At 34.0% G+C, this 27367-nt stretch overlaps 1 protein-coding gene across 2 annotated transcripts; it reads left to right on the top strand.

Moving 5' to 3' along the window:
- Positions 1–466: 466 nt before the first annotated feature.
- Positions 467–17295, top strand: LOC131660951 (E3 ubiquitin-protein ligase UPL1-like). 2 transcript variants are annotated; one of them, XM_058930322.1, is made up of 17 exons: positions 467–737; positions 947–1070; positions 4168–4263; positions 4349–4552; positions 4704–11256; positions 11365–12425; positions 12499–12801; positions 12884–13088; positions 13422–13696; positions 13790–14076; positions 14333–15428; positions 15507–15653; positions 15754–15834; positions 15924–16149; positions 16330–16469; positions 16791–16897; positions 17032–17295. In XM_058930322.1, exons 2-17 carry the CDS (start codon positions 975–977, stop codon positions 17132–17134), a joined length of 10980 nt encoding a protein of 3659 aa, XP_058786305.1. In that variant the 5' UTR covers positions 467–737; positions 947–974; the 3' UTR covers positions 17135–17295. The 2 variants fall into 2 exon arrangements, with proteins under 2 accessions (XP_058786305.1, XP_058786304.1); XM_058930321.1 differs by having other exon boundaries at positions 944–1070.
- The last annotated feature ends 10072 nt before the right edge of the window (positions 17296–27367 follow it).

Below are 27367 nucleotides of genomic sequence, written 5' to 3'. Positions count from 1 at the left end.
AAAACAAAGATCCAAGCTAGACAAAGAACACAACTAAATGAACAAATTAATGAAATAACAAAATCACAAGCAAGCGAAATCTCAAACATAAAACAATTGAATCTTGATCAAACAATTACTACACAATGTATAAAATTTCAAAGAATGAAGTAAAAAAAATACAATCACAATTAACTGATTAAAAAAAAACAAACCACTTGATTTAAAGTCGAGCACGAAAAATCATTAGAAAAAAACCAGAATTTGTCATTCACTCAATCAAAATTCAATAGAAATTACAATTCATTGTGCGACTACGGTTTGAATCGTCTTAAAAATGTGAAATTTAAATATAAATGATAATGAAGTTAAGAAATTTGATAAAGATTATACAAATTAACATAGAAATCTAAATGATTAATTATCAAAATAATTCTTGATTATGCACCAAAAATTTGGATTAGAATGGGCCAAAACCTAGGGGCAATAATGGGTAAAATGATGAAGCACCCTATTTCCACAATTTGTTGGTAGTATATTCTTGCACCCAAAGCAGCGAGAGTATGCGTCAGTTCTCACTATATATACACATACTCAATTCCTTGCTTACAAAAAAGGGCTAAACCTTGTTCTGTACAAACCATTTTTACAATTATTTCACACCGATTTCTAATCGAAATCCTTCTTCTACCGATTTCGGTTCTTCGTCGGATGTGTATGCATCCATCCCTTTCTATCTCATCTATCTCATCTCCCAGGTATATCTATCGATTCAACATTTTTTTAATATTATTTATTTAATTTTTTCTTATGCGATGATTAATTGAATATGATTCATTGTTTATTCTGAAGATGAATTTTCGATTGGGTGAACCGTTAGGGATTGATTGTTTGTTGTTTTTGTGTTTTGATTTGATTTTTGAGGGTTTTAATTTGAATTTGAATTTGTTTGTGGTTGTGGCAGTAGTTCTGAAGAGTAGAGAGGTTGAGGTTAGATGACATCGTTAAGATCGAGTTGGCATTCGAGGCTTCGTCAACTGTTGTCCAACGAAGGCGCCATTGGGCCTTCTATCAAACTTGATTCTGAACCTGTTAGTTACTTCTTTCTCTAACACTTGTTGTTTGAGTTCAAAGTTTAAAGTTATTGTTATTGTGTTGTTTATCTCTTTCAGTGATAAGAAAGTGTATTTTCTGTAATGTAATGTGGTTTGAGATTAGGTTAATGTATTTGTTTTCCTTTGTATTGAAAAATACAATTTTTAAACTTTTAATGGAATGAATGCAAGCTTATAAGACTATTTTTATTTTCTATGTTAGCATTTGCGTTTTTCTATTAACATTTCGGTTATTTATTGGCTGATATACTATATATATGCGAGGCTTTTGTATGTTTTTGTTTTGGATTGTTTTGACGAATTCTTTGATTTGAAATTTGTGAATGCTCTATCATGTTATGTTGTCAATCGCACGTGTAGCGGAATAGCGTGGCAGTGGTAGGGTATGACTTGATGCTTTTGACCCGTCATTTGCAATAGCTGTTGTTGTGGGTGTTAATTGCAGTGAAATTGTGGCTCCAAACTGCCGTTGTGTCCCTTATTAGGGTTTTGCGGCAAAATTCCACAAATCTTTTTTTAAAATGAAATCTTTATTAAGCCCGTTATCTGTTTTTAAACCATTATCTTCGTTGTTGCAATGAAATTGTAACCCCAAACTGCCATTGTGTCCACTATTAGGGTTTTGGGGCAAAATTCTTCAAATCTTTTTTTAAACTGTTATCTTCATTTAAACTGTTATCTCCGTTGTTGCAGCGAAATTATAGCTCCAAATCGCCATTGTGTTCACTATTAGGGTTTTGGGGTAAAATTCCTCAAATAATTTTTTAAACCGTTATCTTTTTTTAAACTGGTATTTCGTTGTTGCAGCAAATTGTAGCCCCAAACTGCCATTGTGTCCACTATTAGGGTTTTGGGGCAAAATTCTTCAAATCGTTTTTTAAACTGTTATCTTCATTTAAACCGTTATCTCCGTTGTTGCAGCGAAATTATAGCTCCAAATCGCCATTGTGTTCACTATTAGGGTTTTGGGGTAAAATTCCTCAAATATTTTTTTAACCGTTAGCTGTTTTTAAACTGGTATTTCGTTGTTGCAGCAAATTGTAGCCCCAAACCGCCAATGTGTCCACTATTAGGGTTTTGAGGCAAAATTCCTCAAATCTTTATTTAAACTGTTATCTGTTTTTAAATCATTATCTTTGTTGTTGCAGCGAAATTGTAGCCCCAAACCGCTATTGTGTCCACTTTTAGGGTTTTGGGGCAAAATTCTTCAAATCTTTTTTTCCAACCGTTATCTTTTTTTAAACCGTTATCTTTTTTTAAGGGTATAAATGTCGATTTGAATCCTTTAAAGAGTAATGTTTTGTTTTTCATTCTATTACTTTCTTGCTCACAAACAATCGTTTTGTTCTTCCTACTTTTAGTTCAGTTCTCTTACGTTCTTCTTCTTCTTCTCTATTTAAGTTATGTACTTTAGGTTTTTAATTATTAAGTATGGCGGTCTCTTTAATTGTGTATTTTTCTGTTTTCAAGTATTTCTTTTTTACTTTGTATGCCGGTTGATAATCTTTGCAATAGTGGCTATTACCGTCATGGCATTTTACGGGGTCGGTGCTATGCGGCGCAATTCCAGATTAACAACATAGCTATTATGTATGAGTTAGAGAAATTAATGGTATAGGTTGGTTTCTTTGTTATTAATCCAGCATTTGCCGACTTAGAATAGCATATGTATTTTTGGACTTTTAGTTAGTAATTGAAATTGCAAATAAAACTATGGGCGTTTGGTGAAATTATAGATATTTTTTTGGGTTATAAAAAAGTCTCTTTTTAGAAAATTCAAACATATGGAATCTAAGTAAAAAAAGCGGAATGGGTTCTTCTCCGCTACTTTTTCAAGAGCCAAAGTGTATGGTATCTCCTGAATTTATGTTTTTTCTAGAAAAGGAGAATCTTTTAACAGAAAGTTATGTGGATTTAGGTTGTGATTGGTTATATATCTGGTAATTAAATCTAAAGTGTAAAGATTAATCAGCGGTTGCAGTATACACTACTTCCGTTTTTTTTATATTATAAGTCGTTTTAACACTTTTTACACATTATGAAATGTAATTATTATTGTATGAAAAAGAGAAATTATGTAGGATTTTACAAAATCGTCCTTGATTTATGGTATGAGAAATAAAAAGTTAAAGAATTGAAAGAATAAAAAATACTTAAGGGTATAATAGGTAAAATAAATTCATTGTTTTCTCAAAGTGACTTGTAATAGAAATTGGATGGAGTATTTTGTTTGTTGTTGTGTTTGAATAGCAAACATTTAGCTGACTTTGGCCTAATACTTAAAAACGCCTTTATAGTTAGCAAGTAGTCCGAAAACTATTATTCTCTACCTAGAAAAATCATCAAGCCAAATCGAATAGCATGCTTGGGAGAGATTAATTTTTGTAAAATGACTTTTTTCTCTATACATTCTCCCGAAACTAAAATAAAAATCAACTATATTCCCAACACAATCTAATGTAAATACTGAATAAGCATCTTGCTTCTTATCACTCTTACCGAGATTGTATTTTATTTTTAAAAATAGTTTCGGCCTTTGACAACAGTAAACAATTGTCATACATGATTTCTATGAAACGGGTATTTTGCAACAAAAAAAAAAGTATCGCTAGTTTAACTTTCTTTTTTTCATTTTATTTAAAATCCGACGAAGTTGTTATCCAATCCATTGTCAACTTATATGACATAATAAAGATGATAACACGTTTTGCCAAATATGCTACCTTAACATTTGTTTGGGATATGCTGGCTTTCTTTATTACACTGGCACATACTAACAGCCTATGTCATCAATCATTCACTTCATTTGTTAGTGTAGTTTGCTTACATCTTAAATGAACAATGGCTGTGTTAGTTTTGATGGCCCTAAATTTATATACATCCGCGGTGCCTCTTGATGCTCTCTTTTTTATATAAAAAAAATCTTAAGGGCCATTGATAATCTGAAGTTTAGCTGGGAGGTTGCTCATTTGCTGTGTCATGTGTGGCCCATAGAATTTATGATATTTTTATTTGTTCCCTCTCCCTTCTTACTGGTGTAAGGTAATCTGATTTAGCAATTAATTGATTTCAGCCTCATAAGATCAAAGCTTTTATTGAGAAGGTCATCCAATGTCCATTACAAGATATAGCTTTACCTCTCTCTGGGTTTTGGTGGGAGTACAATAAGGTAATAATAACATGATAATCTGCGTCATATAGTATTTATTTTCTCCCCTCACACGTCTTACATAATAATGTTATTTTTACATCAGGGGAATTTTCATCACTGGAGGCCACTGTTGCTTCATTTCGATACATACTTCAAGACATATTTGTCATGTCGAAATGACCTAACTCTGTCAGATAAACTAGAAGATGACATCCCATTACCAAAACATGCAATTCTGCAAATACTACGGGTGATGCAAATAATATTTGAGAACTGTCCAAACAAGAGTACAATTGATGGCTTAGAGGTAAATTATAAAGAAATAATTTTCCAGTTCAATTGCAGCCTTAATTTTATTTATTTATTTCATGTTATATTCTATTTTAGTCTAGTCATTCCTTCATTTTTTTATTTGACATTATTATTTCCTAATATAAGGCATCTCTTTTTCTTTTCAGCACTTCAAGCTTTTACTAGCTTCAACAGATCCTGAGATTATTATTGCAACATTAGAAACTCTTTTTGCGCTTGTAAAAATAAATTCCTCTAAGCTTCATGGAAGTTCAAAGATGGTTGGTTGTGGTTCAGTGAACAGCTATCTCCTGTCCCTAGCACAAGGGTGGGGAAGCAAGGAGGAAGGTCTTGGGCTGTACTCTTGTGTCATGGCAAATGAGAAAGCCCAAGATGAAGCACCATGTCCGTTTCCTTCTGATACTGAAAATAGTAGTGACCAATCCAATTACCGTGTAGGTTCTACCCTTTATTTTGAGGTGCACGGATCCTGTGCCCAAAGCAAGGATCAAAGTGTAGATACAGTTTCCTCAGGCTTGAGAGTTATACACTTGCCAGATATGCATTTGTGTAAAGAAGATGACTTGCCATTATTGAGGAGATGCATTGAACAGTATAGTGTTCCTCCAGAGCTCCGATTCTCATTGCTCACAAGAATCAGATATGCTCGTGCCTTCCAATCTCCAAGCATAAGCAGGCTTTATAACAAGATTTGTATTCTTGCTTTCATTGTGCTTGTCCAGTCCAATGATGCTCACGACGAGCTTGTTTCCTTTTTCTCCAACGAACCAGAATATACAAATGAATTGATTAAAGTTGTACGTTCTGAAAAAACTATATCTGGATCCATTAGAACACTTGCAATGCTTGCATTAGGAGCTCAGTTAGCAGCATATACTTCATCCCATGAGCGTGCAAGGATTCTTAGTGGATCTAGTATCACTTTTACCGGAGGGAATCGCATGATTCTTCTGAATGTGCTTCAGAGAGCTATTTTATCATTGAAGAGTTCGAATGATCCATCTTCCCTTGCTTTTGTTGAGGCACTTCTTCAGTTCTATTTGCTACATGTGGTGTCAACCTCATCTTCCGGGACTAATATTAGAGGGTCTGGCATGGTACCCACATTCTTACCTCTACTGGAAGATTCTGATCTTGAACACCTTCATCTGGTTTGTTTTGCTGTGAAAACCCTTCAGAAGCTTATGGATTATAGTAGCTCGGCTGTATCTTTGTTTAAAGAGTTGGGAGGTATTGAGCTTTTGGCTCAAAGATTGCAGACTGAGGTTCACAGGGTCATTGGTTTTGTTGGAGAAAATGATAATTCGATGCTCACTGGTGAAATCACAAGACGTAATACTGATATGCTTCACTGTCAGAAGAGGCTCATAAAAGTGTCCCTTAAGGCACTTGGTTCAGCAACTTATAACCCTGCTAACCCTACCAGATCTCAACACTCTAATGATGGCCAATTGCCAGCAACTCTGATCTCGATTTTCCAGAATGTAAATAAATTTGGAGGTGACATTTACTATTCAGCTGTTACTGTTATGAGCGAAATGATCCACAAAGATCCTACATGCTTTTCTGCTCTGCATGAAATGGGTCTTCCTGAGGCTTTTTTATCTTCAATTGTATCTGGAATACTTCCTTCTTCGAAGGCTTTGACATGCATTCCTAACGGTCTTGGGGCCATTTGTCTTAATGCCAAAGGCTTAGAGGTTGTCAAAGAAACATCATCACTGCAGTTCCTTGTTGACATCTTCACAAGTAAAAAATATGTCTTAGCCATGAACGAAGCTATTGTTCCTTTGGCAAATTCTGTTGAGGAGCTTCTACGACATGTGTCTTCATTGAGAGGTACCGGTGTTGACATTATCATTGAAATCATCCATAAGATTGCATCCTTTGGAGACGGTAGTGCTGCAGGTTCTTCAGGTAAAGCTAATGAGGGCAGTGCAATGGAAACAGATTCTGAAGATAAGGAAAATGAAAACCATTGCTGCCTGGTAGGTTCAGAAGATTCTGCCGCTGAAGGTATAAGGGACGAGCAATTTGTTCAGCTATGCATTTTTCATTTGATGGTGTTGGTTCACCGGACTATGGAAAATGCTGAAACTTGTCGGCTGTTTGTGGAAAAATCAGGAATTGAATCTTTATTGAAGCTGTTATTAAGACCAGCTATTGCACAATCCTCAGATGGCATGTCTATTGCGTTGCATAGCACCATGGTATTTAAAGGATTCGCACAACATCACTCCACTCCTCTGGCACGTGCTTTTTGTTCCGCCCTTGGAGAGCAGTTGAAGATAGCGATAACCGGTTTTGATGTAGATCCACGACCTTTGTTATTGGATCCAAGGATGACAACTGAAAACAACACTTTTTCTTCACTTTTCCTGGTTGAGTTCCTCCTCTTTCTTGCTGCTTCCAAAGACAGCCGCTGGATGACTGCTTTGCTTACGGAATTTGGAAATGACAGCAAGGATGTTCTTGAAAACATTGGTCATGTCCACCGTGAAGTTTTGTGGCAAATTGCTCTACTTGAAAATACAAAGCGTGAGATAGAGGACGGTGTTGCTAGTTCTTCAACTGATTCACAACAAGCTGAAGTTGATGCAAACGAAACTGAAGATCAAAGATTCAATTCTTTCAGGCAGATTCTTGATCCATTACTCAGAAGGAGGACATCAGGCTGGGGAATAGAATCACAGTTTTTTGATCTTATTAACCTCTATCGAGATTTGGGCCGTGCCACTGGTTCTCCACACCGAACAAATTCTATTGGTTCTTCAAATAGGCGTTTGAGTTCCAGTAATCAGGTGAATCATTCTGGGTCTGTGGATGTTTCTGGGGCTAATAATAAGGAGTGTGACAAGCAGAGGACGCATTATACTTCTTGTTGTGACATGGTCAGATCACTTTCATATCACATTACCCATCTGTTCCAAGAGTTGGGAAAAATAATGCTGCAACCTTCTCGCCGACGTGATGATATTGTGAGCGTAAGCCCTGCTTCAAAATCAGTGGCTTCTACTTTTGCATGCATTGCTTTAGATCACATGAATTTTGGTGGCCATGTAACTGAAGCTTCAATATCAACAAAATGCCGTTATTTTGGGAAAGTCATGGATTTTTTTGATATTATTTTAATGGAGAGGGTAGATTCTTGCAATCCTGTTCTGCTGAATTGTTTGTATGGGCGTGGAGTTATTCAATCTGTATTGACCACATTTGAAGCTACTAGTCAATTGCTCTTTGCAGTTAATTGGACCCCTGCATCACCTATGGAAACTGATGATGGGAATGCAAAGCTTGATGACAAGCAAGATACAGATCATTCATGGATTTATAGTGCTTTAGCTAGCTATGGTAAACTTATGGACCATCTAGTGACCTCCTCTTTTGTATTATCATCATCAACAAAGCACTTGCTTGCACAGCCCCTTATAATTGGTGATTCCCCTTTCCCGCGGAATGCAGAGATATTTGTGAAGGTCCTCCAATCTATGGTGTTGAAGGCAGTGCTTCCAGTTTGGATTCATCCCCAGTTTGTTGATTGTAGCCATGATTTTATTTCCACAGTTATCTCTATGATTAGACATGTTTATTCAGGGGTAGAAGTAAAGAATGTAAATGGCAACAGCAATGCTCGTATTACCGGGCCTCCTCCTAACGAGACAACAATTTCAACAATTGTAGAGATGGGTTTCTCCAGGTCTAGAGCCGAAGAGGCATTACGGCAAGTTGGGTCAAATAGTGTGGAGTTGGCAATGGAGTGGTTGTTTTCCCATCCAGAGGACACACCTGAAGATGATGAACTTGCCCGTGCACTTGCCATGTCCCTTGGAAACTCTGAATCAGACATAAAGGATGCTGCAGCAACTGACAATGCTCAACAGCTCGATGAAGAGATGGTCCAACTTCCTCCTGTTGACGAGCTGTTATCAACTTGTACAAAACTTTTGCATAAGGAATCTCTAGCTTTTCCTGTCCATGACTTGCTTGTAATGATATGCTCTCATGATGATGGTAGATATAGATCTAATGTTGTCACTTTTCTTGTTGACCGGATCAAGGAATGTGGATTGGTTTCTACTCCTGGAAATGATACCATGTTGGCTGCACTGTTTCATGTTCTTGCTTTAATTCTTAACAAGGACATTGTAGCAAGGGAAGCTGCTTCAAAAAGTGACTTCATCAAAATTGCGTCAGATATACTTTATCAGTGGGATTCAAGTCTTGATCAAGGGGAGAAAAGCCAGGTTCCTAAATGGGTCACAGCTGCTTTTCTTGCATTAGACAGGCTGCTGCAAGTGGATGAAAGATTGAATTCTGAAATTGTAGAGCAGTTGAAGAAGGAAGTTGTGAATAATACACAGACATCACTTACCATTGATGACGATAAGCAACACAACTTACCGTCTGCATTGGGCCTGTCTTCCAAGTTTGCAGATATACATGAGCAGAAGAGACTTGTTGAGATCGCTTGTAGTTGTATGAAGTACCAACTTCCCTCAGACACAATGCATGCTCTTCTCCTACTATGTTCCAATCTTACAAGGAATCATTCTGTTGCTCTTGCCTTTTATGAAGCTGGTGGGTTTAGTTCACTTCTTTCCTTGCCAACTAATAGCCTCTTCTCTGGGTTTGACAATGTTGCTGCTTCTATTGTCCGTCATGTTCTTGAAGATCCACAAACTCTCCAGCAAGCAATGGAATCTGAGATAAAACACAGTCTTATGGATGCATCCAACCGGCATCCAAATGGGAGAATCAATCCCCGCAATTTTCTTTTGAATTTAGCTTCTGTGATTTCCCGAGATCCAATAATATTTATGCAAGCTGCTCAATCTGTTTGCCAAGCTGAAATGGTAGGTGAAAGGCCTTACATTGTCTTGCTGAAAGACCGTGATAAAGAAAAATCCAAGGATAAAGAAAAGGAGAGGGATAAATCATTGGATAAAGACAAAGGACATAGTACTGATGGGAAGGTTGTTCTGGGAAGTACTACCACAGCAGCTTCTGGAAACGGTCATGGAAAAATTAACGATTCAAAGGGTGTCAAAAGTCACAAAAAACCTAGTCAAAGTTTTGTGAATGTGATAGAGCTTCTTCTTGAGTCCGTATATACTTTTGTTGTCCCACCTTTGAAGGATGACACATCCTCAAATACTGTCCCTAGCTCACCAACATCAAGTGACATGGACATTGATGTCTCTATGGTGAGGGGGAAAGGAAAGGCAGTTGCCAGTGTGTCTGAAGGAAATGAAACCAATAGCCAAGAAGCTTCTGCATCACTTGCAAAGATAGTATTCATTTTGAAACTTCTGATGGAGATATTATTGATGTACTCGTCGTCTGTTCATGTCCTGCTTCGGCGAGATGCTGAAATAAGCAGCACTAAGGGAACTTATCAAAAGAGCCACACTGGTTTAAGTGGGGGAGGAATATTCTGCCATATTCTTCGTAATTTTCTTCCTTATTTTCGAAATTCCAAAAAGGACAAAAAAGCTGATGGTGATTGGAGGCAGAAACTAGCTACCAGAGCTAACCAGTTTATGGTGGCTGCATGTGTTCGTTCTACAGAGGCAAGAAGGAGGATTTTTACCGAGATTAGTCATGTCATAAATGAATTTGTTGATTCTTGTGCTGGTGTTAAGCCACCAGGCAATGAAATTCAGGTCTTTGTTGATCTACTTAATGATGTTTTGGCAGCTCGTACACCTGCTGGCTCAAGCATCTCAGCGGAGGCCTCTTCCACTTTTATGGATGCCGGTCTAGTTAAATCTTATACTCGCACTCTCCAAGTATTAGACTTGGACCATGCTGACTCGTCTAAAGTTGCTACTGGAATTGTCAAGGCTCTTGAGTTGGTAACCAAAGAGCATGTTAATTCAGTTGATTCAAGTGCAGGGAAGGGTGATAATTCAACAAAGCATTCTGATTCTAGTCAACATGGAAGAACAAATAATATTGACCACATATCCCAGTCCACGGAAACCTCATCTCAGGTCAATCACAACTCCCTTCAAGTTGACCATGTTGAGTCATACAATGCGATTCAGTCTTATGGTGAGTCTGAAGCTGTTACTGATGATATGGAACACGATCAAGATCTTGATGGGGGCTTTGCTGCTGCTAATGGGGATGAGTACATGCATGAAAATGCTGAAGATGCCGGAGGACGTGAGGATGGGATTGAAAATGTGGGGCTCCGATTTGAAATCCAACCCCATGGCCAAGAAAACCTTGATGATGATGATGAGGATGATGATGATATGTCTGGAGATGAGGGTGAAGATGTGGATGAAGATGATGAGGAACACAATGATTTTGAAGAAGACGATGTCCATCATTTACCACATCATGACACAGATCAAGATGATCATGATGAGATCGATCCTGATTATAATGCATTCTTGAATGAAGTCGAAGAGGATGAGGATGATGAGGACGAAGACGGGGTTATACTTAGACTTGAAGAGGGCATTAATGGTATTAATGTATTTGACCATATTGAGGTTCTTGGAAGAGATAATAATTTTCCAAATGAAGCTCTTCATGTGATGCCAGTTGAAGTTTTTGGTTCTAGACGTCCTGGACGGACAACATCTATTTACAACCTTTTGGGCAGAACTGGTGATAATTCTACACCTTCGCGCCATCCTCTTTTAGTTGGACCTTCTTCCTCATTCCACCAGTCTAGTGGGCAACCAGGTCAATTCCTTTATGAATTTATTAGCTAGACATTTTATTACTAGTGTTATTATTAATTTAGTTATATATTTCCATTTCAATAATGACACTTTTTTTATAAAAATTCAGATCGGACAGCCGAGAACTCGACAGGTTTGGATAATATCTTTCGATCATTGAGAACCGGACGTCATGGTCACCGTTCAAACATGTGGAGTGAAAATAACCAGCAAAGTGGCAGGTCAAACACTGGTGTTGTACCACAGGGTCTAGAGGAGTTGCTCGTCTCTCAATTAAGGCGACCCACTCCTGAAAAGACATCTGACAACAACTCTAATGAAGCAGATCTTCATAGTAAAATAGTCAAGATCAGCCAGATGCATGATTCAGGAGGTTCAGGGATAGAAACCCCAGTTGAAAGTAATGCAATTCCGGAAGGTGGTATGGTGGCTCACACATCAATTGATAACAATAACAACAATGCTGATAACAGACCTGCTGGAAATGGACCGCCCCAAGCAGATGTATCAAACACTCACTCACAAGCAGTCGAGATGCAGTTTGAGAATAATGATGCAGCTGTGCGGGATGTTGAAGCTGTCAGCCAAGAGAGTGGTGGTAGTGCGGCAACTTTTGGTGAAAGTCTTCGGAGCCTAGATGTTGAGATTGGAAGTGCTGATGGCCATGACGATGGCGGAGAAAGGCAGGTTTCTGCAGATAGGATAGCAGGTGAATCACAGTCTGCACGGACAAGAAGAGCAAACGTGTCTTTTGGTCATTCTTCTCCTCTAGGCGGTAGAGATGCATCTCTCCATAGTGTTACTGAAGTTTCTGAAAATTCAAGCCGAGATGCAGATCAAGATGGCCCAGCAGGTGAACAGCAGGTGAACAATGATGCTGGATCAGAAACAATTGATCCTGCTTTTCTGGATGCTCTTCCTCAGGAGTTGCGTGCTGAAGTCCTTTCAACTCAGCCGGGTCAAGTGGCTCAACCATCAAATGTCGAATCTGAAAACAGTGACGATATTGATCCAGAATTCCTTGCAGCTCTTCCCCCAGATATTCGAGCTGAAGTTCTTGCTCAACAGCAGGCACAAAGGCGACATCAATCTCAGGAGCTGGAAGGTCAACCTGTTGAAATGGATACAGTCTCAATAATTGCAACATTTCCTTCTGAGTTACGAGAAGAGGTAAGTTTGTTGGTTTAGTCCGGTTTCATAAAAGTGAGTTTGTCTTTGATGAATCCTTTCTAATTTTGTTCAGGTTCTTTTAACGTCATCTGATGCTGTCCTTGCCAACCTTACTCCCGCTCTTGTTGCTGAGGCAAATATGTTGAGGGAGAGGTTCGCACATCGATACAGCCGCACCCTCTTTGGAGGGCATCCTAGAAGCCGTAGAGGTGAGGCTTCTAGACACGGTGAAGGTACCGGTTCTGGCCTGGATGGTGTAGGACGAAGCACTGCTTCACGCAGGTCTGGTGGAGCTAAGGTCTTTGAAGCTGATGGAGAACCTCTAGTTGAGACTGAAGCTTTGCACGGCATGATTCGGTTGTTTCGTATAGTTCAGGTATTACTTGATAGGAACTATAGTTCAAGTCCTTAAAAGTAAGCTCAAAATTATTGTTTATTATTTGTTTGTTTTTTTGCAGCCATTGTATAAAGGTCAATTGCAGAGGCTTCTTTTGAATCTATGTGCTCATAGTGAAACTAGATCTTCTTTGGTGAGAATTCTGATGGATTTACTAATCCTTGATGTAAGAAAGCCTTCCAGTCATTGTAGTACAGTTGAGCCTCCATACAGATTGTATGGTCGTCAGAGCAACGTAATGTACTCACGTCCTCAATCTTTTGATGGTAAGCGAACTTGATTTGTCTTTTTTTGTACCTAGTCATTATTGACAGTTAGTTATACTGATTTTAATTTTCTGAAGTATTGTTAGACTTAGGTGGTCTCTTAGTGACAGTAATTTGCTGACCCTCAAAGTTATATTCCTATTCTTTCTAGTAAGATACTAGGTTCTTAACAAGTAATGCCCTGGTTTAGTCAGTGCACAAATTCAACTTCTGTTTTTTTAGTCTTCAAGCTTGTTTTCTTTAGTGCCCCTTTATATTATTTTGAAAATGTGCTTTTAAATGTTAGTATCAGATAAATTTGTCAATGCCTTCTATATTTGTTTGATTTTGCAGGAGTCCCCCCATTGCTCTCACGGCGAATACTTGAAACTCTCACTTATCTTGCTCGTAATCATCCATATGTGGCAAAAATGTTGCTTCAGCTTAGGCTCAATCGTCCTGCATCAATAGACCCGGATAGGGCTGATATTGCACGCGGCAAAGCTGTGATGGTTATTGAAGATCAAGTAAACATAGGTGAAAACGATGAAGGATACATATCCATTGCAATGCTTTTGAGTCTCTTGAAACAACCTCTTTATTTGAGGAGCATAGCCCATCTTGAACAGGTGATGATTTGGTTTTATTGGTGCCTTTAGTGCTTCCTTTTTTCTTGTAACTGCAGACAGTACTGACATGATATACTTTGTATTTGTCCTCAGTTGCTAAATTTACTGGATGTCATCATCGATAGTGCTGGCGGCAAGTGTAGTTCGTCTGACAAATCCCATGTGTCTACAGAGCCAGTATTGGGTCCACAAATTTCCGCAGTGGAGGGAGATGTAATTACAAATTCTGCTATTTCATCCGGTCTTAATGCATGTCCTAAAGTTGACGATTCGTCCAAACCCACATCCTCTGGTAGTAAGGAATGTGAGGCTCAGCAAGTATTGGGTAATCTGCCACAAACAGAACTCCAGCTCCTGTGCTCATTGCTTGCACTAGAAGGGTATGATGATTACACCTATGCTGTAGATTGTGTCAATTCTTCTGTCTGGGTTTTGTCAGTTTGCCTTTTTTGCTTGCACTTGAAGTCCTGACTTTTTATTTACTCATTTTGATACTTGAATCTTGATATTTATTTTCATGTTATTATTATGCTATTATTTACAAACCGTACGGGTGACTCGTTCTAACAAAAACAATTTTGTGGATGGAATTTGCCAATGATGGACCTCAACTGATGTTTCATGTATTCCTTTCAGTTTGTCGGATAATGCATATGGTCTTGTTGCCGAGGTAATGAGGAAATTAGTGTCCATTGCTCCAATTCACTGTCAGCTTTTCGTCTCGCACCTGTCAGGAGCAGTTCGAGACTTGACTTCATCTGCTATGGATGAATTACGCACTTTCAGTGAAGCAATTAAAGCTCTTCTTACTACGTCTGCTAATGGTGCTTCAATTTTGAGGGTTTTGCAAGCCTTGAGTTCCTTTGTCACCTCATCGACTGAGAAAGAGAATGATGGAACTTCTCGTGCTCATTTTGAGTTTTCGGAAATCAATTTAGCATTAGAGCCCTTGTGGCATGAGCTGAGCTGCTGCATAAGCAAGATAGAATCCTACTCTGAGCCAGCATCTGAGATTTTTACACTTTCTACTACATCCGTACCTAAGCCGTCTAGTGCCACGCCTCCGCTTCCAGCCGGTTCTCAAAATATTTTACCATACATAGAATCGTTTTTTGTGGTATGTGAGAAGCTGCATCCTGCACAGTCAGGTGCTAATAATGACAATTGTATTCCTTACATCTCTGATGTTGAAGAAGCCAGCACATCAGGTACTCAGCAAAAAACATCTGGAGCTTCTATGAAAGTAGATGAGAAACTTGGTGCTTTTGTCAAGTTTTCAGAGAAGCATAGGAAGCTGCTAAATGCTTTTATCAGGCAAAATGCTGGCTTGCTGGAGAAATCTTTTTCCCTTATGCTGAAGATTCCAAGATTCATTGATTTTGACAACAAGCGATCCTATTTCCGATCAAAAATCAAGCATCAGCATGACCATCACCATAGCCCACTAAGAATATCAGTAAGAAGGGCATATGTTTTAGAAGATTCTTACAACCAGCTTCGAATGAGATCAACTCAAGATTTGAAGGGAAGGTTGACTGTTCACTTCCAAGGGGAGGAAGGTATCGACGCAGGTGGGCTTACAAGGGAATGGTATCAATTGTTGTCTAGGGTGATTTTTGACAAAGGAGCACTCCTTTTTACTACTGTGGGCAATGAGTCAACGTTTCAGCCAAACCCAAACTCTGTTTACCAGACAGAACATCTATCTTATTTCAAATTTGTTGGCAGAGTGGTGAGTTCCTTTACACCTTTTTTTAATTTATGCTACTTGTCATATATATATGCTTCTTATCCCTTCTGCCTTTTCCAGGTTGGAAAAGCATTATTTGATGGTCAGCTCTTGGATGTCCACTTTACACGATCATTCTATAAGCACATTTTAGGGGCCAAAGTTACATATCATGATATTGAAGCTATTGATCCTGCTTATTTCAGAAATTTGAAATGGCTGCTTGAGGCAAGTGCATTTTATAGTTTGAGTCCACCCTATCAACGTTCTAAAAATTGTTATCTGCATGTTCATTGCTAATATTTTCTTATATTTGGTATGATTGCAGAATGATATCAGTGATGTCCTGGATCTCACTTTTAGCATTGATGCGGATGAGGAAAAGTTGATCTTATATGAACGAACAGAAGTATTGACTTTGCTCTGAGACTTTTTGAGATAATATTGATGTATTGACTTGCTCATTGTTAACTGTCTAATCTTAATGAATATGTCCAGGTGACTGATTATGAGTTGATTCCCGGGGGACGAAATACTAAAGTTACGGAGGAGAATAAACATCAATATGTTGATTTGGTTGCTGAGCATCGACTGACTACTGCTATTCGGCCTCAGATAAATGCTTTCTTGGAAGGGTTCAGTGAAATAATTCCTAAGGAGTTGATATCTATATTCAATGACAAAGAGCTAGAACTATTGATCAGTGGACTTCCCGATATTGATTGTGAGTTTGTAACATTATTTTGCCTAACCTTTATTGGGAGTTTCTTTCATTATTTTACATTTTCATTTATTGACATCATTCTTGCTCATTTGATCAATGCTGGCTATATTTATAAGTCTTATTTTATTTTTTAATTTATGGAAAAGAAAATATAACACTCGCTCTTACATTTTATTTCAGTGGATGACTTGAAAGCAAATACAGAATATTCTGGATATAGTGCTGCATCCCCGGTTATTCAATGGTTTTGGGAAGTTGTTCAAGGTTTCAGCAAAGAAGACAAGGCCAGGCTGTTGCAGTTTGTGACAGGCACATCCAAGGTATATTATACATTTTTTTTTAATCTTTTATTGGCAGTTTGAAAGTATCCCAAAATCGTATGGTGATTTTCCATGCCAAGTAACTGCATTTGGTCTTCATATTGGTAGTGCTTTTATTTGGCATTTGGATGTATAAGATGAATAAGATTAAATGCAAGCAACATTTTGTTGCACCCAACTTTTGTATTCAAAATGCTGGATTCCTAAGCTCTCCCGTACTTTAAAATGGTTAACGAACGTTGGTTCTTTGTATCAAAGACTTAGAGCTGTTAGAGTATGTACTATGATTAGTGGGTCTGAATTTTGCTTCCAACGTTTCAGGTGCCTCTAGAGGGTTTTAGTGCTCTTCAAGGAATCTCAGGATCTCAAAAGTTTCAAATACACAAGGCATATGGAAGTTCTGATCACTTACCTTCTGCTCATACATGGTACCATTTTTCTACTTTCAATTCGTTATTTATTCTGTGGCATTATATTTTAGGGTCAAGCTTTGGCTAGATTACATCTCGTCTTGAATAGTTTTTTATGCGAGTTGAAGTGACACAGATTCTTGTTTATGCAGTTTCAATCAATTAGATTTGCCTGAGTATCCATCTAAACAACATTTGGAAGAGAGGTTGTTACTTGCAATTCATGAAGCAAATGAGGGATTTGGATTTGGCTGAGAATTTCTTTTGCGCAAAATACTGTTACATTCTAGGTTAGAAACTATTTAAAAAGTGGTACAGGGTTTGACAGATTTTTAAGTTTATATCATGTTAATATGTTGTACAGACAGGCCTATAAATTGCAATGGGAAATGCTCTTGGCAGTTTTTCAATTACAACATGTTTTGTCCCTTTGTCACAAGTAAATGACGAGGCTTGTAACTAACGCTGCCATTCGTTATCACTGGTGACTAAATTTTTGGCATAATACGTTGCATAACAAATGTCTATAGTTATGAAACTAAAAGCATAATGAAATTGACACATTCTTTTTAGAGGAATTGGATGCTTTATGCATGGTCACATTGAAATGTAGAAATTGAATCAAATTTAAAGCGCATTTAGCCAAACAAATGTTCATGGCTTCATTTGGTTGTGGAATAAATAAAATCAAAGGAAAGAAGAATTCTTTTGGATTAAATAAAAGAAAAGCGATGTTAATTTCTCTTGCTATGATTAAAATCAAACCCACATGCTTTTTTTTTTCTCTTAAATTTTTCATCTAATGATTAGAGTGATTTTCTTTACCTATTCATTAAATTTTTTTGGAAACCTCTTGAATTAATGAAAATGTCTTTTGGATTCTAGAATTCAATGTGTGTTTTTGAGGCTCTTAAAATAATTAAATTTTAATCATTGAATTAAATCGAGCACGAGCTCAATAAACATTATGAGACGAATCATGTTTGAATAGTAACTTCTATAGATCTTATTAGAGTTATTAGAGTAGTGTCTAACTGGATGTCTCAATGAACGGCTTTGACCAAGAATATTGTTCACGAAATTGACCAATAATATTGTTATTATATCACCATCTTTTTAAAGTTGCATGATGAAGCCAACATGTCCATCATAATTGACTGATGGACGGCGACATTCAACACTAAGAGCACCCTTCTTGTGTTGTGGTAGGATCTGAAAATTTATTTGGTTAAGTATATGTTTTTTTTATTAGGAAGTAACATCGATGTTGATCATAAACGAATAGGAATGCGTCCCTTTGTTGCCTTAAATTGCATGTACTAATATAATTTTATCAGACCCTAAAAGAGCATAATCTATGAAGAAGAAGGATGATCCAAATATATTGGCTGTCTAATATATGAATTAGGCCGTCCGAAGTCTTGCTTCAAGACACCCGCCGCTTGGCGATAGTTGTCTGATACGGAGCAAGAGGTCACTCAAATGTAGTTAGTTAGTGGTTCACTTGGACTCGGACCATTTCAATTGAATTCCACTCACACATTGACTATGGGTGGTAACGTGTCTCAAATAATAAATAACTCATGGTTAGTCAAAGAGAGAAAACCATTTTCCTTATGATTTTAGTAAGAATAAGTTCTCACCTAACCACGTCTTATGGTCATGGATCCAAGGTAAAAATGATTATTTGATTCTCTAGCCTAGGACTAAGAGTCTCTATAAATACATATGATTTTTGTAAGAATAAGTCCTCACTTGACCACGTTTTCTAGTCATGGAGCTAAGGTAATAATGGTTCTTTGGTTCTCTAGTCTAGGTCTAAGAGCCTCTATAAATATCTCTGTCTTAGAACATAGGAGAGAATACTGATTTTTTCCCCACATAAACGCATATAAAGAGCTTATCACCATTAGGTGTGAGCTACCCCTAAATACTGGCAAAGTATCATCAACACCACAAACAATCCTACAAACACATGATTAGAGATGTAAATAGATATTCATGGGGACGGATAGTATGATATTCGTGTCCGTCCCGTTGGATAAATATGATATCCTTATCTGCTCTATATCCGTGCAGATATCCGCTTAACAGGTAATGCGGGTTTTAAGGTATTCACGGATATTTACAGATATCCATGAATAATAGTATTTTTCTAAAACTATATTTTGAAAAAAATATTTTTCAGTTTCTTTTAAAGATACAAGACGTTATTATCACATAACATTCATACAAGTCTCTCTTATTTTAACAACAAAATTTTAACAAATTAATTTCCTTCATTTTCACAAAAGCATAATGTCACATATATTTCATTTTTAACAAAAGAAAGAATGATATTGTGATTGTGAGTTATGGTGGAAGAACAGACGACATAGAAGTAGAAAGGATGACATAAGTTGGACAGAAAAAAAACAGTACTGGTTTGTTGGCCGATGAAAATATTGAATTGAGATATGGAGTATAGAAGAAGCTTAAATATGAAATGACCAATAAGATTTATATAGAATATACTCCTTCCGTCTCATAATAAATGTCTTATTTGAGTTTTGCACGGTTCTTAAGAAAATGATTAGATGTGTTGATTTTAATGATAAATTTAATACTTTATTAAAGTACCCTTATTTATTATAGGTAGTGGAATGGTTGACAAACGTGAAAGTTAATATATAGGGGTATAGTAGTGGAAAAAAAATAAATGTTACATTGGTATTCTAAAGAGACATTTATTTTGAGACATAAAAAAAGTGCAAATGAGACACTTATTATGAGATGGAGGGAGTAAATGTTTACTTCAAAGAAAACTTAAAAAAAAAATGTGGAGACTAATTTTTTAGGTTTTTAGAAGATGAAAAGATATAGTATACTGAACTCCGCGGACACGGTGACATTAAACCCGTATCCATATCTATTAATAACATTAAACCCGTATCCATATCTATTAATAAATAGATATTTTAATATCATTTATTTTATCCGTTGATATCTATTAAACTATCCGTCCCATATCCGTGATAGATTTTATCTACGGCTATTCGCGGATATAAATAATTTTTATGGGATAATAGCTATTTTGCCCCCTGCCATATGAGCGAGGTTTGAAAAACGCCCCTGTAAAAAAAAAGTTTGGATTCGCCCCCTAACATATGAAGATTCTCCTGTTTTGCCCCTTCAAGAAATTTAATCATCAAAATTAATGACATGGCAACCATATTTTTTATTTTTTAAAATTATTTTTAATGACGTGGCAGGCTTAGTTAGAATTTTTTAATTATTTTTTATAACTTTTAATGACGTATTTTTTTTTAATGACGTGGCAGGCTTCGTTGGAACTTTTATTTATTTTTTATTTATTTTAATTCCATGTGACATGTTTTATTATTATTTTATTGTTTAGTTGTTAAAATGTCAAATATTAAAGCTAAAATTTTGTCTCCTATGTGTATTGAACCCATCTCTTAGTAATTGCAAGGGAGCACCACCAACCACTAGGCCATTTTACTTTTCTTGTCATATTCTTACATTAATTTGTATTTATCTACTTTACTTTTGTCAAATATTAGTTACTTTTCTTGTTCTATTTTACTTTTGTAAAATATTAACGTTAATATATTTATCTACTAAAATATTTTTTAATATATTAGTTAATTAAATTATAAAATATATCAGTTAAAATATAATAATTATATTATAGTTATTAGTTAATATTAGTTAACATTATTATTAATTAATACTGTTATAATTAATATTTATTTTATTGTTAAAATTAATTAAATTATAAAATATAAATTAATTTAGTTTTAATTTAAACTATTTTAATTTGGTTTTAATTTGGTTTATTTTTAATTGCATAAACAAATTTAATTTAGTCATGTTTTATAAACTAATTTAAAAAATACTGAACCAAATTAATTTAGTTATATTTTATAAGCTATGTTTTAAAATATACTGTTAGTCATGTTTCATAGGCTATGTTTTAAAAAAATAATGTAGCTTTTAAACTAATTTATTAACGTTATTTTTAATTAATAATTTAAATAATTCAAGTTATTTAAATATTAACGTTTTTAAATATCAATGATATTTAATATTTTTTAAATATTTATGTACAATATTTTAAATATTAACGGTAAATATGCAATTCATGTAATATATTAATGTTAATATATTAGTTAATAAAATATTATTAGTTAATAATAATAATAATAAAACATATATTAAAAATTCATAACCGAAATAAATATATTAACGTTAATATATTGATTAATAAAACATTACCATTGATTAACAATAATATTAAAACATAAGGACCTAAATAAATACTTAATAAATATGTTTTCAGAAATTATTATAATATATATATATACTTTAATGCAAGATTAGAACAACAAAGATAAAATAGCTTAGTGGTTAGTGGTGCCCCCTTGCAATTACTAGGCCATGGGTTTAATACCCATGGAAGACAGAATTTTAGTTTTAATATTTGAAATTTTAACAAACAAACAATTAAATAATAATAAAACATGCCACATGGAATTAAAATAAGTAAAAAGTAAATAAAAACTCCAACTAAGCCTGCCACGTCATTAAAAATAATTTAAAAAATAAAAAATTCCAAGTAAGTCTGCCACGTCATTAAAAGTTATAAAAAATAAAAAAAATTCCAACTAAGCCTGCCAGGTCATTAAAAATAATTTTAAAAAATAAAAAAAATGGTTGCCACGTCATTAATTTTGATGATTAAATTTCTTGAAGGGGCAAAACAGTGGAATCTTCATATGTTAGGGTGCGAATCTAAATTTTTTTTTTACAGGGGCGTTTTTCAAACCTCGCTCATATGGCAGGTGGCAAAATAGCTATTATCCCTATTTTTATCATCGCTACACGTGAGTATTTTTTTTTAGCAACTGCATTGTAGTTAGGTTAAAGTCTATTCTTATGGAGTACGAATGAGAAAAGTTTAATATTTTTCTAATATGAATTATAAATGAAGCTAACACATCATTTTATACATCACTAGTCCATAAAAAATATTGATGCAATATAGACCACAAAATAAAATTCAATAACTCCTATGCAAGACTTTAGATTACAAAACTCGAACTTATGCTAAACGCCACTCAATACCCTTAAATATGGGTATAATTATAGAATTTAGACGCATGCCAAAACACCCATCAACATTGGTTCAAATTATAAACCCAAACTATGCCAAACACCTTATTACAGGATCAAAGTTTATATCATTGATAATAACCTTAAGAGTGTGTTTGGATGAAGCATTTTAACGAGGGAAAGTAATGTTTTGAGGGAATTTAAAATGATTTGACCAAAATCCATTGTTTGGATACAAAAATGAAGAATTGTTAAAATGATGGAAATTTATGGAGTATTTCATCTAAGTTAAATTTAATCATTTTGAAATGACACCAAAAACCAAAGAATTTGAAATTCCTCTCATGTTCCATAGAATGTATTTGTTATTATTATTTCTTCAAATTTTACAAATTGGTCCTCATATTTTTCAAAATTATAAAATTGACCCCAAATTTTTTTTAAAAATTGCAAATTGGTCCTTGAATATTCTTAAAATTTACAATTTGGTCCTTCAAATTTTTAAAAATTGCAATTTGGTCCCTACTTTTCAATTTTTTTATTTGGTCCAAAAAATTTATATTTTATAAAAAATTACCCAAAAAATCTAACAATGAATTACCTTAATACTTCATCCAAACAAAATAATTTAAAATGAATGGATTTCAATTGAATCATTTGAATTGCTTTGAATTTTAAATTCCCTTAAAATTTCTAATTACCTCATCCAAACACACTCTAAGAGTATATTTGGATGAAGCATTTTAATGAGGTAATGTAGTGTTTTGAGGGAATTTAAAATGATTTTCACAAAATTTATTGTTTGGATACAAAAATGAAGAATTGTTAAAATGATGGAATTTTATGGAGTATTTTATCTAAGTTAAATTTAATCATTTTAACATGACACCAAAAACTAAAGAATTTGAAATTCCTTCGTACTCCATAAAATATATTTATTACTATTATTTCTTCAAATTTTGCAAATTGGTTATCATATTTTCTAAAATTATAAAATTGACCTTAATTCTTAAAAAAAAATGCAAATTAGTCCATAATAATTTTTAAAATTTACAATTTGGTCCTTCAAATTTTTAAAAATTGCAATTTAATCCCTATTTTTCAATTTTTTAATTTGGTCCAAAAAAATTATATTTTATAAAAAATAACCCCAAAAATCTAAAATTGAATTACCTTAATACTCCATCGAAACAAAATAATTTAAAATGAATGAATTTCAATTGAATCATTTGAATGGCTTTGAATTTTTAAGGTTTTTTCTTTACCCACCTCCCTATGGGGTCACTCCAACGAAAATTCCATTTTACCCCTGCTTCGGAAATGCATTTCCGAAATATTTTTTTTTCTAAATTTTTTCAGACTTCGGAAGTGCATTTCCGAAAAAAACCCAAAGATTGGGATTTTGATTAATTCGGAGATGCATCTCCGAAAAAACAAAAAAAATCTAAAAATTCCAAAAATTAATTTTAGGATATGAATTAATTTATATATTATAAATTTGATATAATTTATGAGTGATAAATAATAATAATTATATATTTTGATATAATTTATTAGTTATGAATAATAATTATTATATATTTCTATTCTGATTCATATTTTAAAATTTAAAATAATTTAAAATAATTTTAAATAAAAAAATTAAAATAATTTTACTTACAAAATGAGTTATAATTTTTAATAATCATTATGTATTTACAAAAAAAATTAAAAAAATGAGTGTTTTAGTTTATATATTTATATAATAATTATTATATATTTATAAAAATTATTATATATTTATATATTTATATAATAATTATTATATATTAATTATAAATATATTAGTATATTTATATAATAATTATAAAAATTATAAAAATGAGTGTTTTAATGTATAATAATTATTATATATTTATATATTTATATATTAATTATTATATATTAATTATTATATATTTATATATTATATATTTATATATTTCACTTACAAAATTAATAATTATTATTATATATTTATATATTTCTACTCTGATTCATAATTAAAAATGAGATAATTTTTTATTTAGTTTAAAAAAATTTAAAAAAGATTTTGTCTTAATTTTATTTAATGAATAAATTTTATATTTAATTCTATATAATTCAAAATTTACTTATGGAATTAAAATGTTTTTGATTTATATAAGTTAGTAAAATAATTTTTAACTTTCAAATAATTTAGGATGTTTTGATTCACCTTGATTTTATTCATTCACCTTCATTGTATTGATTCACCTTGATTTTAATTTTTTTAATAATTATTAATTATTTCGGAAGTGTATATCCGAAACATTTCAAGACCAATTTGGTCTTGAAATATTTCGGAAGTTCATTTCCGAATTCCTCCAAGGGGGTGCGTTCGGAGATGAACTTCCGAAAACACCACATTTTCTGAAAAGTAACTTTATTTCGGAGATGCATCTCCGAAATCAATATTTTATATTAAAAAAAACACGTTTTCGGAGATACATTTCCGAAAACACCTTTTTTAACAAAAAAAGTACCTTTTCGGAAATGAACTTCCGAAACAAGGGGTAGTGTGGTAAATTCACCAGGGGTGGGCAAGAAGGTTAGGAGGTGGGTGAAGAAATTTTCATTTTTAATTTCTTTAAAATTTCCAATTACCTCATCCAAACACACTCTAAAAATATTTTAAAGTAACAATTGAATCAAATATATATATATATATATATATATATATATATATATATATATATATATATATATATATATATATATATATATATATATATATATATATATATATATATATATATATATATATATATATATATATATATATATATATATATATATATATATATATATATATATATATATATATATATATATATATATATATATATATATGACATATCATATGAGAATGTAAGAATGAATCTGAATTGTTAGATTTTAAAATAAATGGTGTAGATTATTTGTGAATATTTTTTTATCTCTCTTTCATTATTAAAATAAATGATGTAGGAGAGAAAAAAAATTCACACATAATCTCCACCATTTATTTTTAATTTATAAATATTTTTTTTTTGTTTTTCTTGACAAATTAATATTACTAATAAAGTGTCTTTTTTAAAAAGTAAATATATTAAAAATTTGTAAAATTATATTAAAAATAAATAGAGTATATAACATGCGAAGTTGAATACATCATTATATTATACAAAAAATAGAACCAGATCCAAACAAAAACGATCATAAAAAATGTATCCTATTTGGTCTTCATCCTCTTAAACTGTAATGCAACCTTGACTTTCCTCAAAATCCTTCGAGTAATTATTTCAACATATGAGTGCTCCTATATAGACCCACAAAATAGTAATTCGACAACTATGTCTTGGATGTGTGTGCATGCAAGGATCAAACTACCCACACTTCTATCTTCCTCTGCCTACTTTACAAGGACTTCGTTCTCAACTTTTTTAGGAGGTTTTCCTTCTGGTGTGAGAAACAAGTAGGGATGTGATATTCTACATGCGTAGTCATCCACCATCTGTATATATTTGAAAAAAGTTATACATACTAGGAAGGTGTACATCAACGACTAACTGCCTGCACAAGTTAGTCTTCACATCTCCATCCTTCTCTTCTATGAAACTCACAACTAACATATACAAGTAAAAAATCTTCTTTGAGGAAGCTGAGCCATTTATGAGTCCTCCATGATCTTTTCAACTTCGTAAAGGGCATTTTTTGGGTATGATTTAAGTAGCTAGACCAACAACACCATTTCTTTCTTTTAGGTAATAGTTGTGTGCTCAAATATACGTTCATATACAAGAAGATGCAAAATATGTGACATGTAGTCAGGTGACATTGTTATCTCTCCAACTGTAAGATAGAAGTTGATTGCATTCTTGCACCTCATTTAGAGAGTTGTTAGTAAGCCATGATCAAGTATGTTGAACCCAATGGTGGAAAGGTTGGCTAATCTATAACCTTATTAGAATCAGCAAAACATTTAAGGGGCCTATCATGTATTTTTTTTAAAAAATATAGTGAAATTAATTATAAGCAACATAAAACAAGAATTAAACAAAATACAATACATAAGAGACGTAACATACATCTCCCTCATAGATATCTCTGGTCACATGTTCTTCATGATAACATAATACAAATAGCACATAGGCTCATGTATATACCTCTAGCCTAACTACTTGTTCCTCAGGGGCACACACACCTCTAACACCTTCACCTTGGGAAACTCCACCTTAACTTATTGGACCTCATATTGAGGTTGTGGCTCTGATGGTTCAACATTATCGATGTATATCTTATGTGCATATTGTTAGATGCTAGGCTACGATCTAGATGGGCGTGAATAGATCCCACTAAAAAATTTATTTGTTTTTAAATTTGTTTTTAGAGAAGGCTTGCGGAATCGCTCTGGGATCGACTTGCGTGTATTCCGAACCACTATTAGTAGAATCAAATATGCGATTAAATCTTTACCATAGAAGTTAAAGCAATATACAAACAAACTCAATTTTGATGTTGATTTTGTATCTTCTCTCCCCTTGATCTTAAGCAAGATCAAGTCGCCCAACTATGTCGAATCAATCCTCTAGTTACCGTTACTCCCTTAACCGAACCCACTGTTCTTCAAGGCTTTCACTCAGCTGAATTGCAATCGAAATTTTTTGTCACCCAAGAATTTTAATTGATCCTCCATCAACTGTTACTCCCTTGACAGAATCCACCACTCTTCTAGGCTTTAACTCGGCTAAATCAAGTCCAAAGCTTTTTGTCAAAAAAACCAAAGTCAATCCTACCTTGGAGGACAAAACCCGAATGGTTTTATTCAATGAATCCCCCAAAATTCTTCACCCAATTGGAATGTACAAATTTATAACCTTAGACGTTATCACTCTTAATATATGACCACTCAAGCAAAAAGGATTATGTATAATTGAAGAATGAACAAGAGAAAGAATGAAGATGAGAAGAATGTTTGTCTCTTTTGTGTTTCAAAGTTGTTTTGAAATGGATGCATGAATGTATTTATATGAGTGTGTGAAAGAGGGATGAAATTGAAAAATTTGTGCACAAAAATGCCCAGAAAGAAGCGATGCGTCGACCTACACAAGGCAGTGAGGTATGGAGGTGAAGTGCACTGCATGCGTTGACCTATGGCATGCCATGTATCGACCTACAACATGATATGCGTCGACCTATGGCTTATGTGAGTCGACCTATGCTTGTCATAATTGTTTTTAAGAATTTTTCCATTACTTACTTAGTGGAGGTCGACCTCCAAGAGTTATACATGGACTTATGATATACATTTTCACCAAAAACCTTGTTTTTTACTTATGAAACTGATCCACATGC

The sequence above is a fragment of the Vicia villosa genome, linkage group LG3, assembly GCF_029867415.1.
Source record: "Vicia villosa cultivar HV-30 ecotype Madison, WI linkage group LG3, Vvil1.0, whole genome shotgun sequence".
In the NCBI taxonomy this organism is placed as follows: domain Eukaryota; kingdom Viridiplantae; phylum Streptophyta; class Magnoliopsida; order Fabales; family Fabaceae; genus Vicia; species Vicia villosa.
Note: the sequence above shows the minus strand (reverse complement) of the source record. Positions and strands in the feature narration are given on the sequence as shown.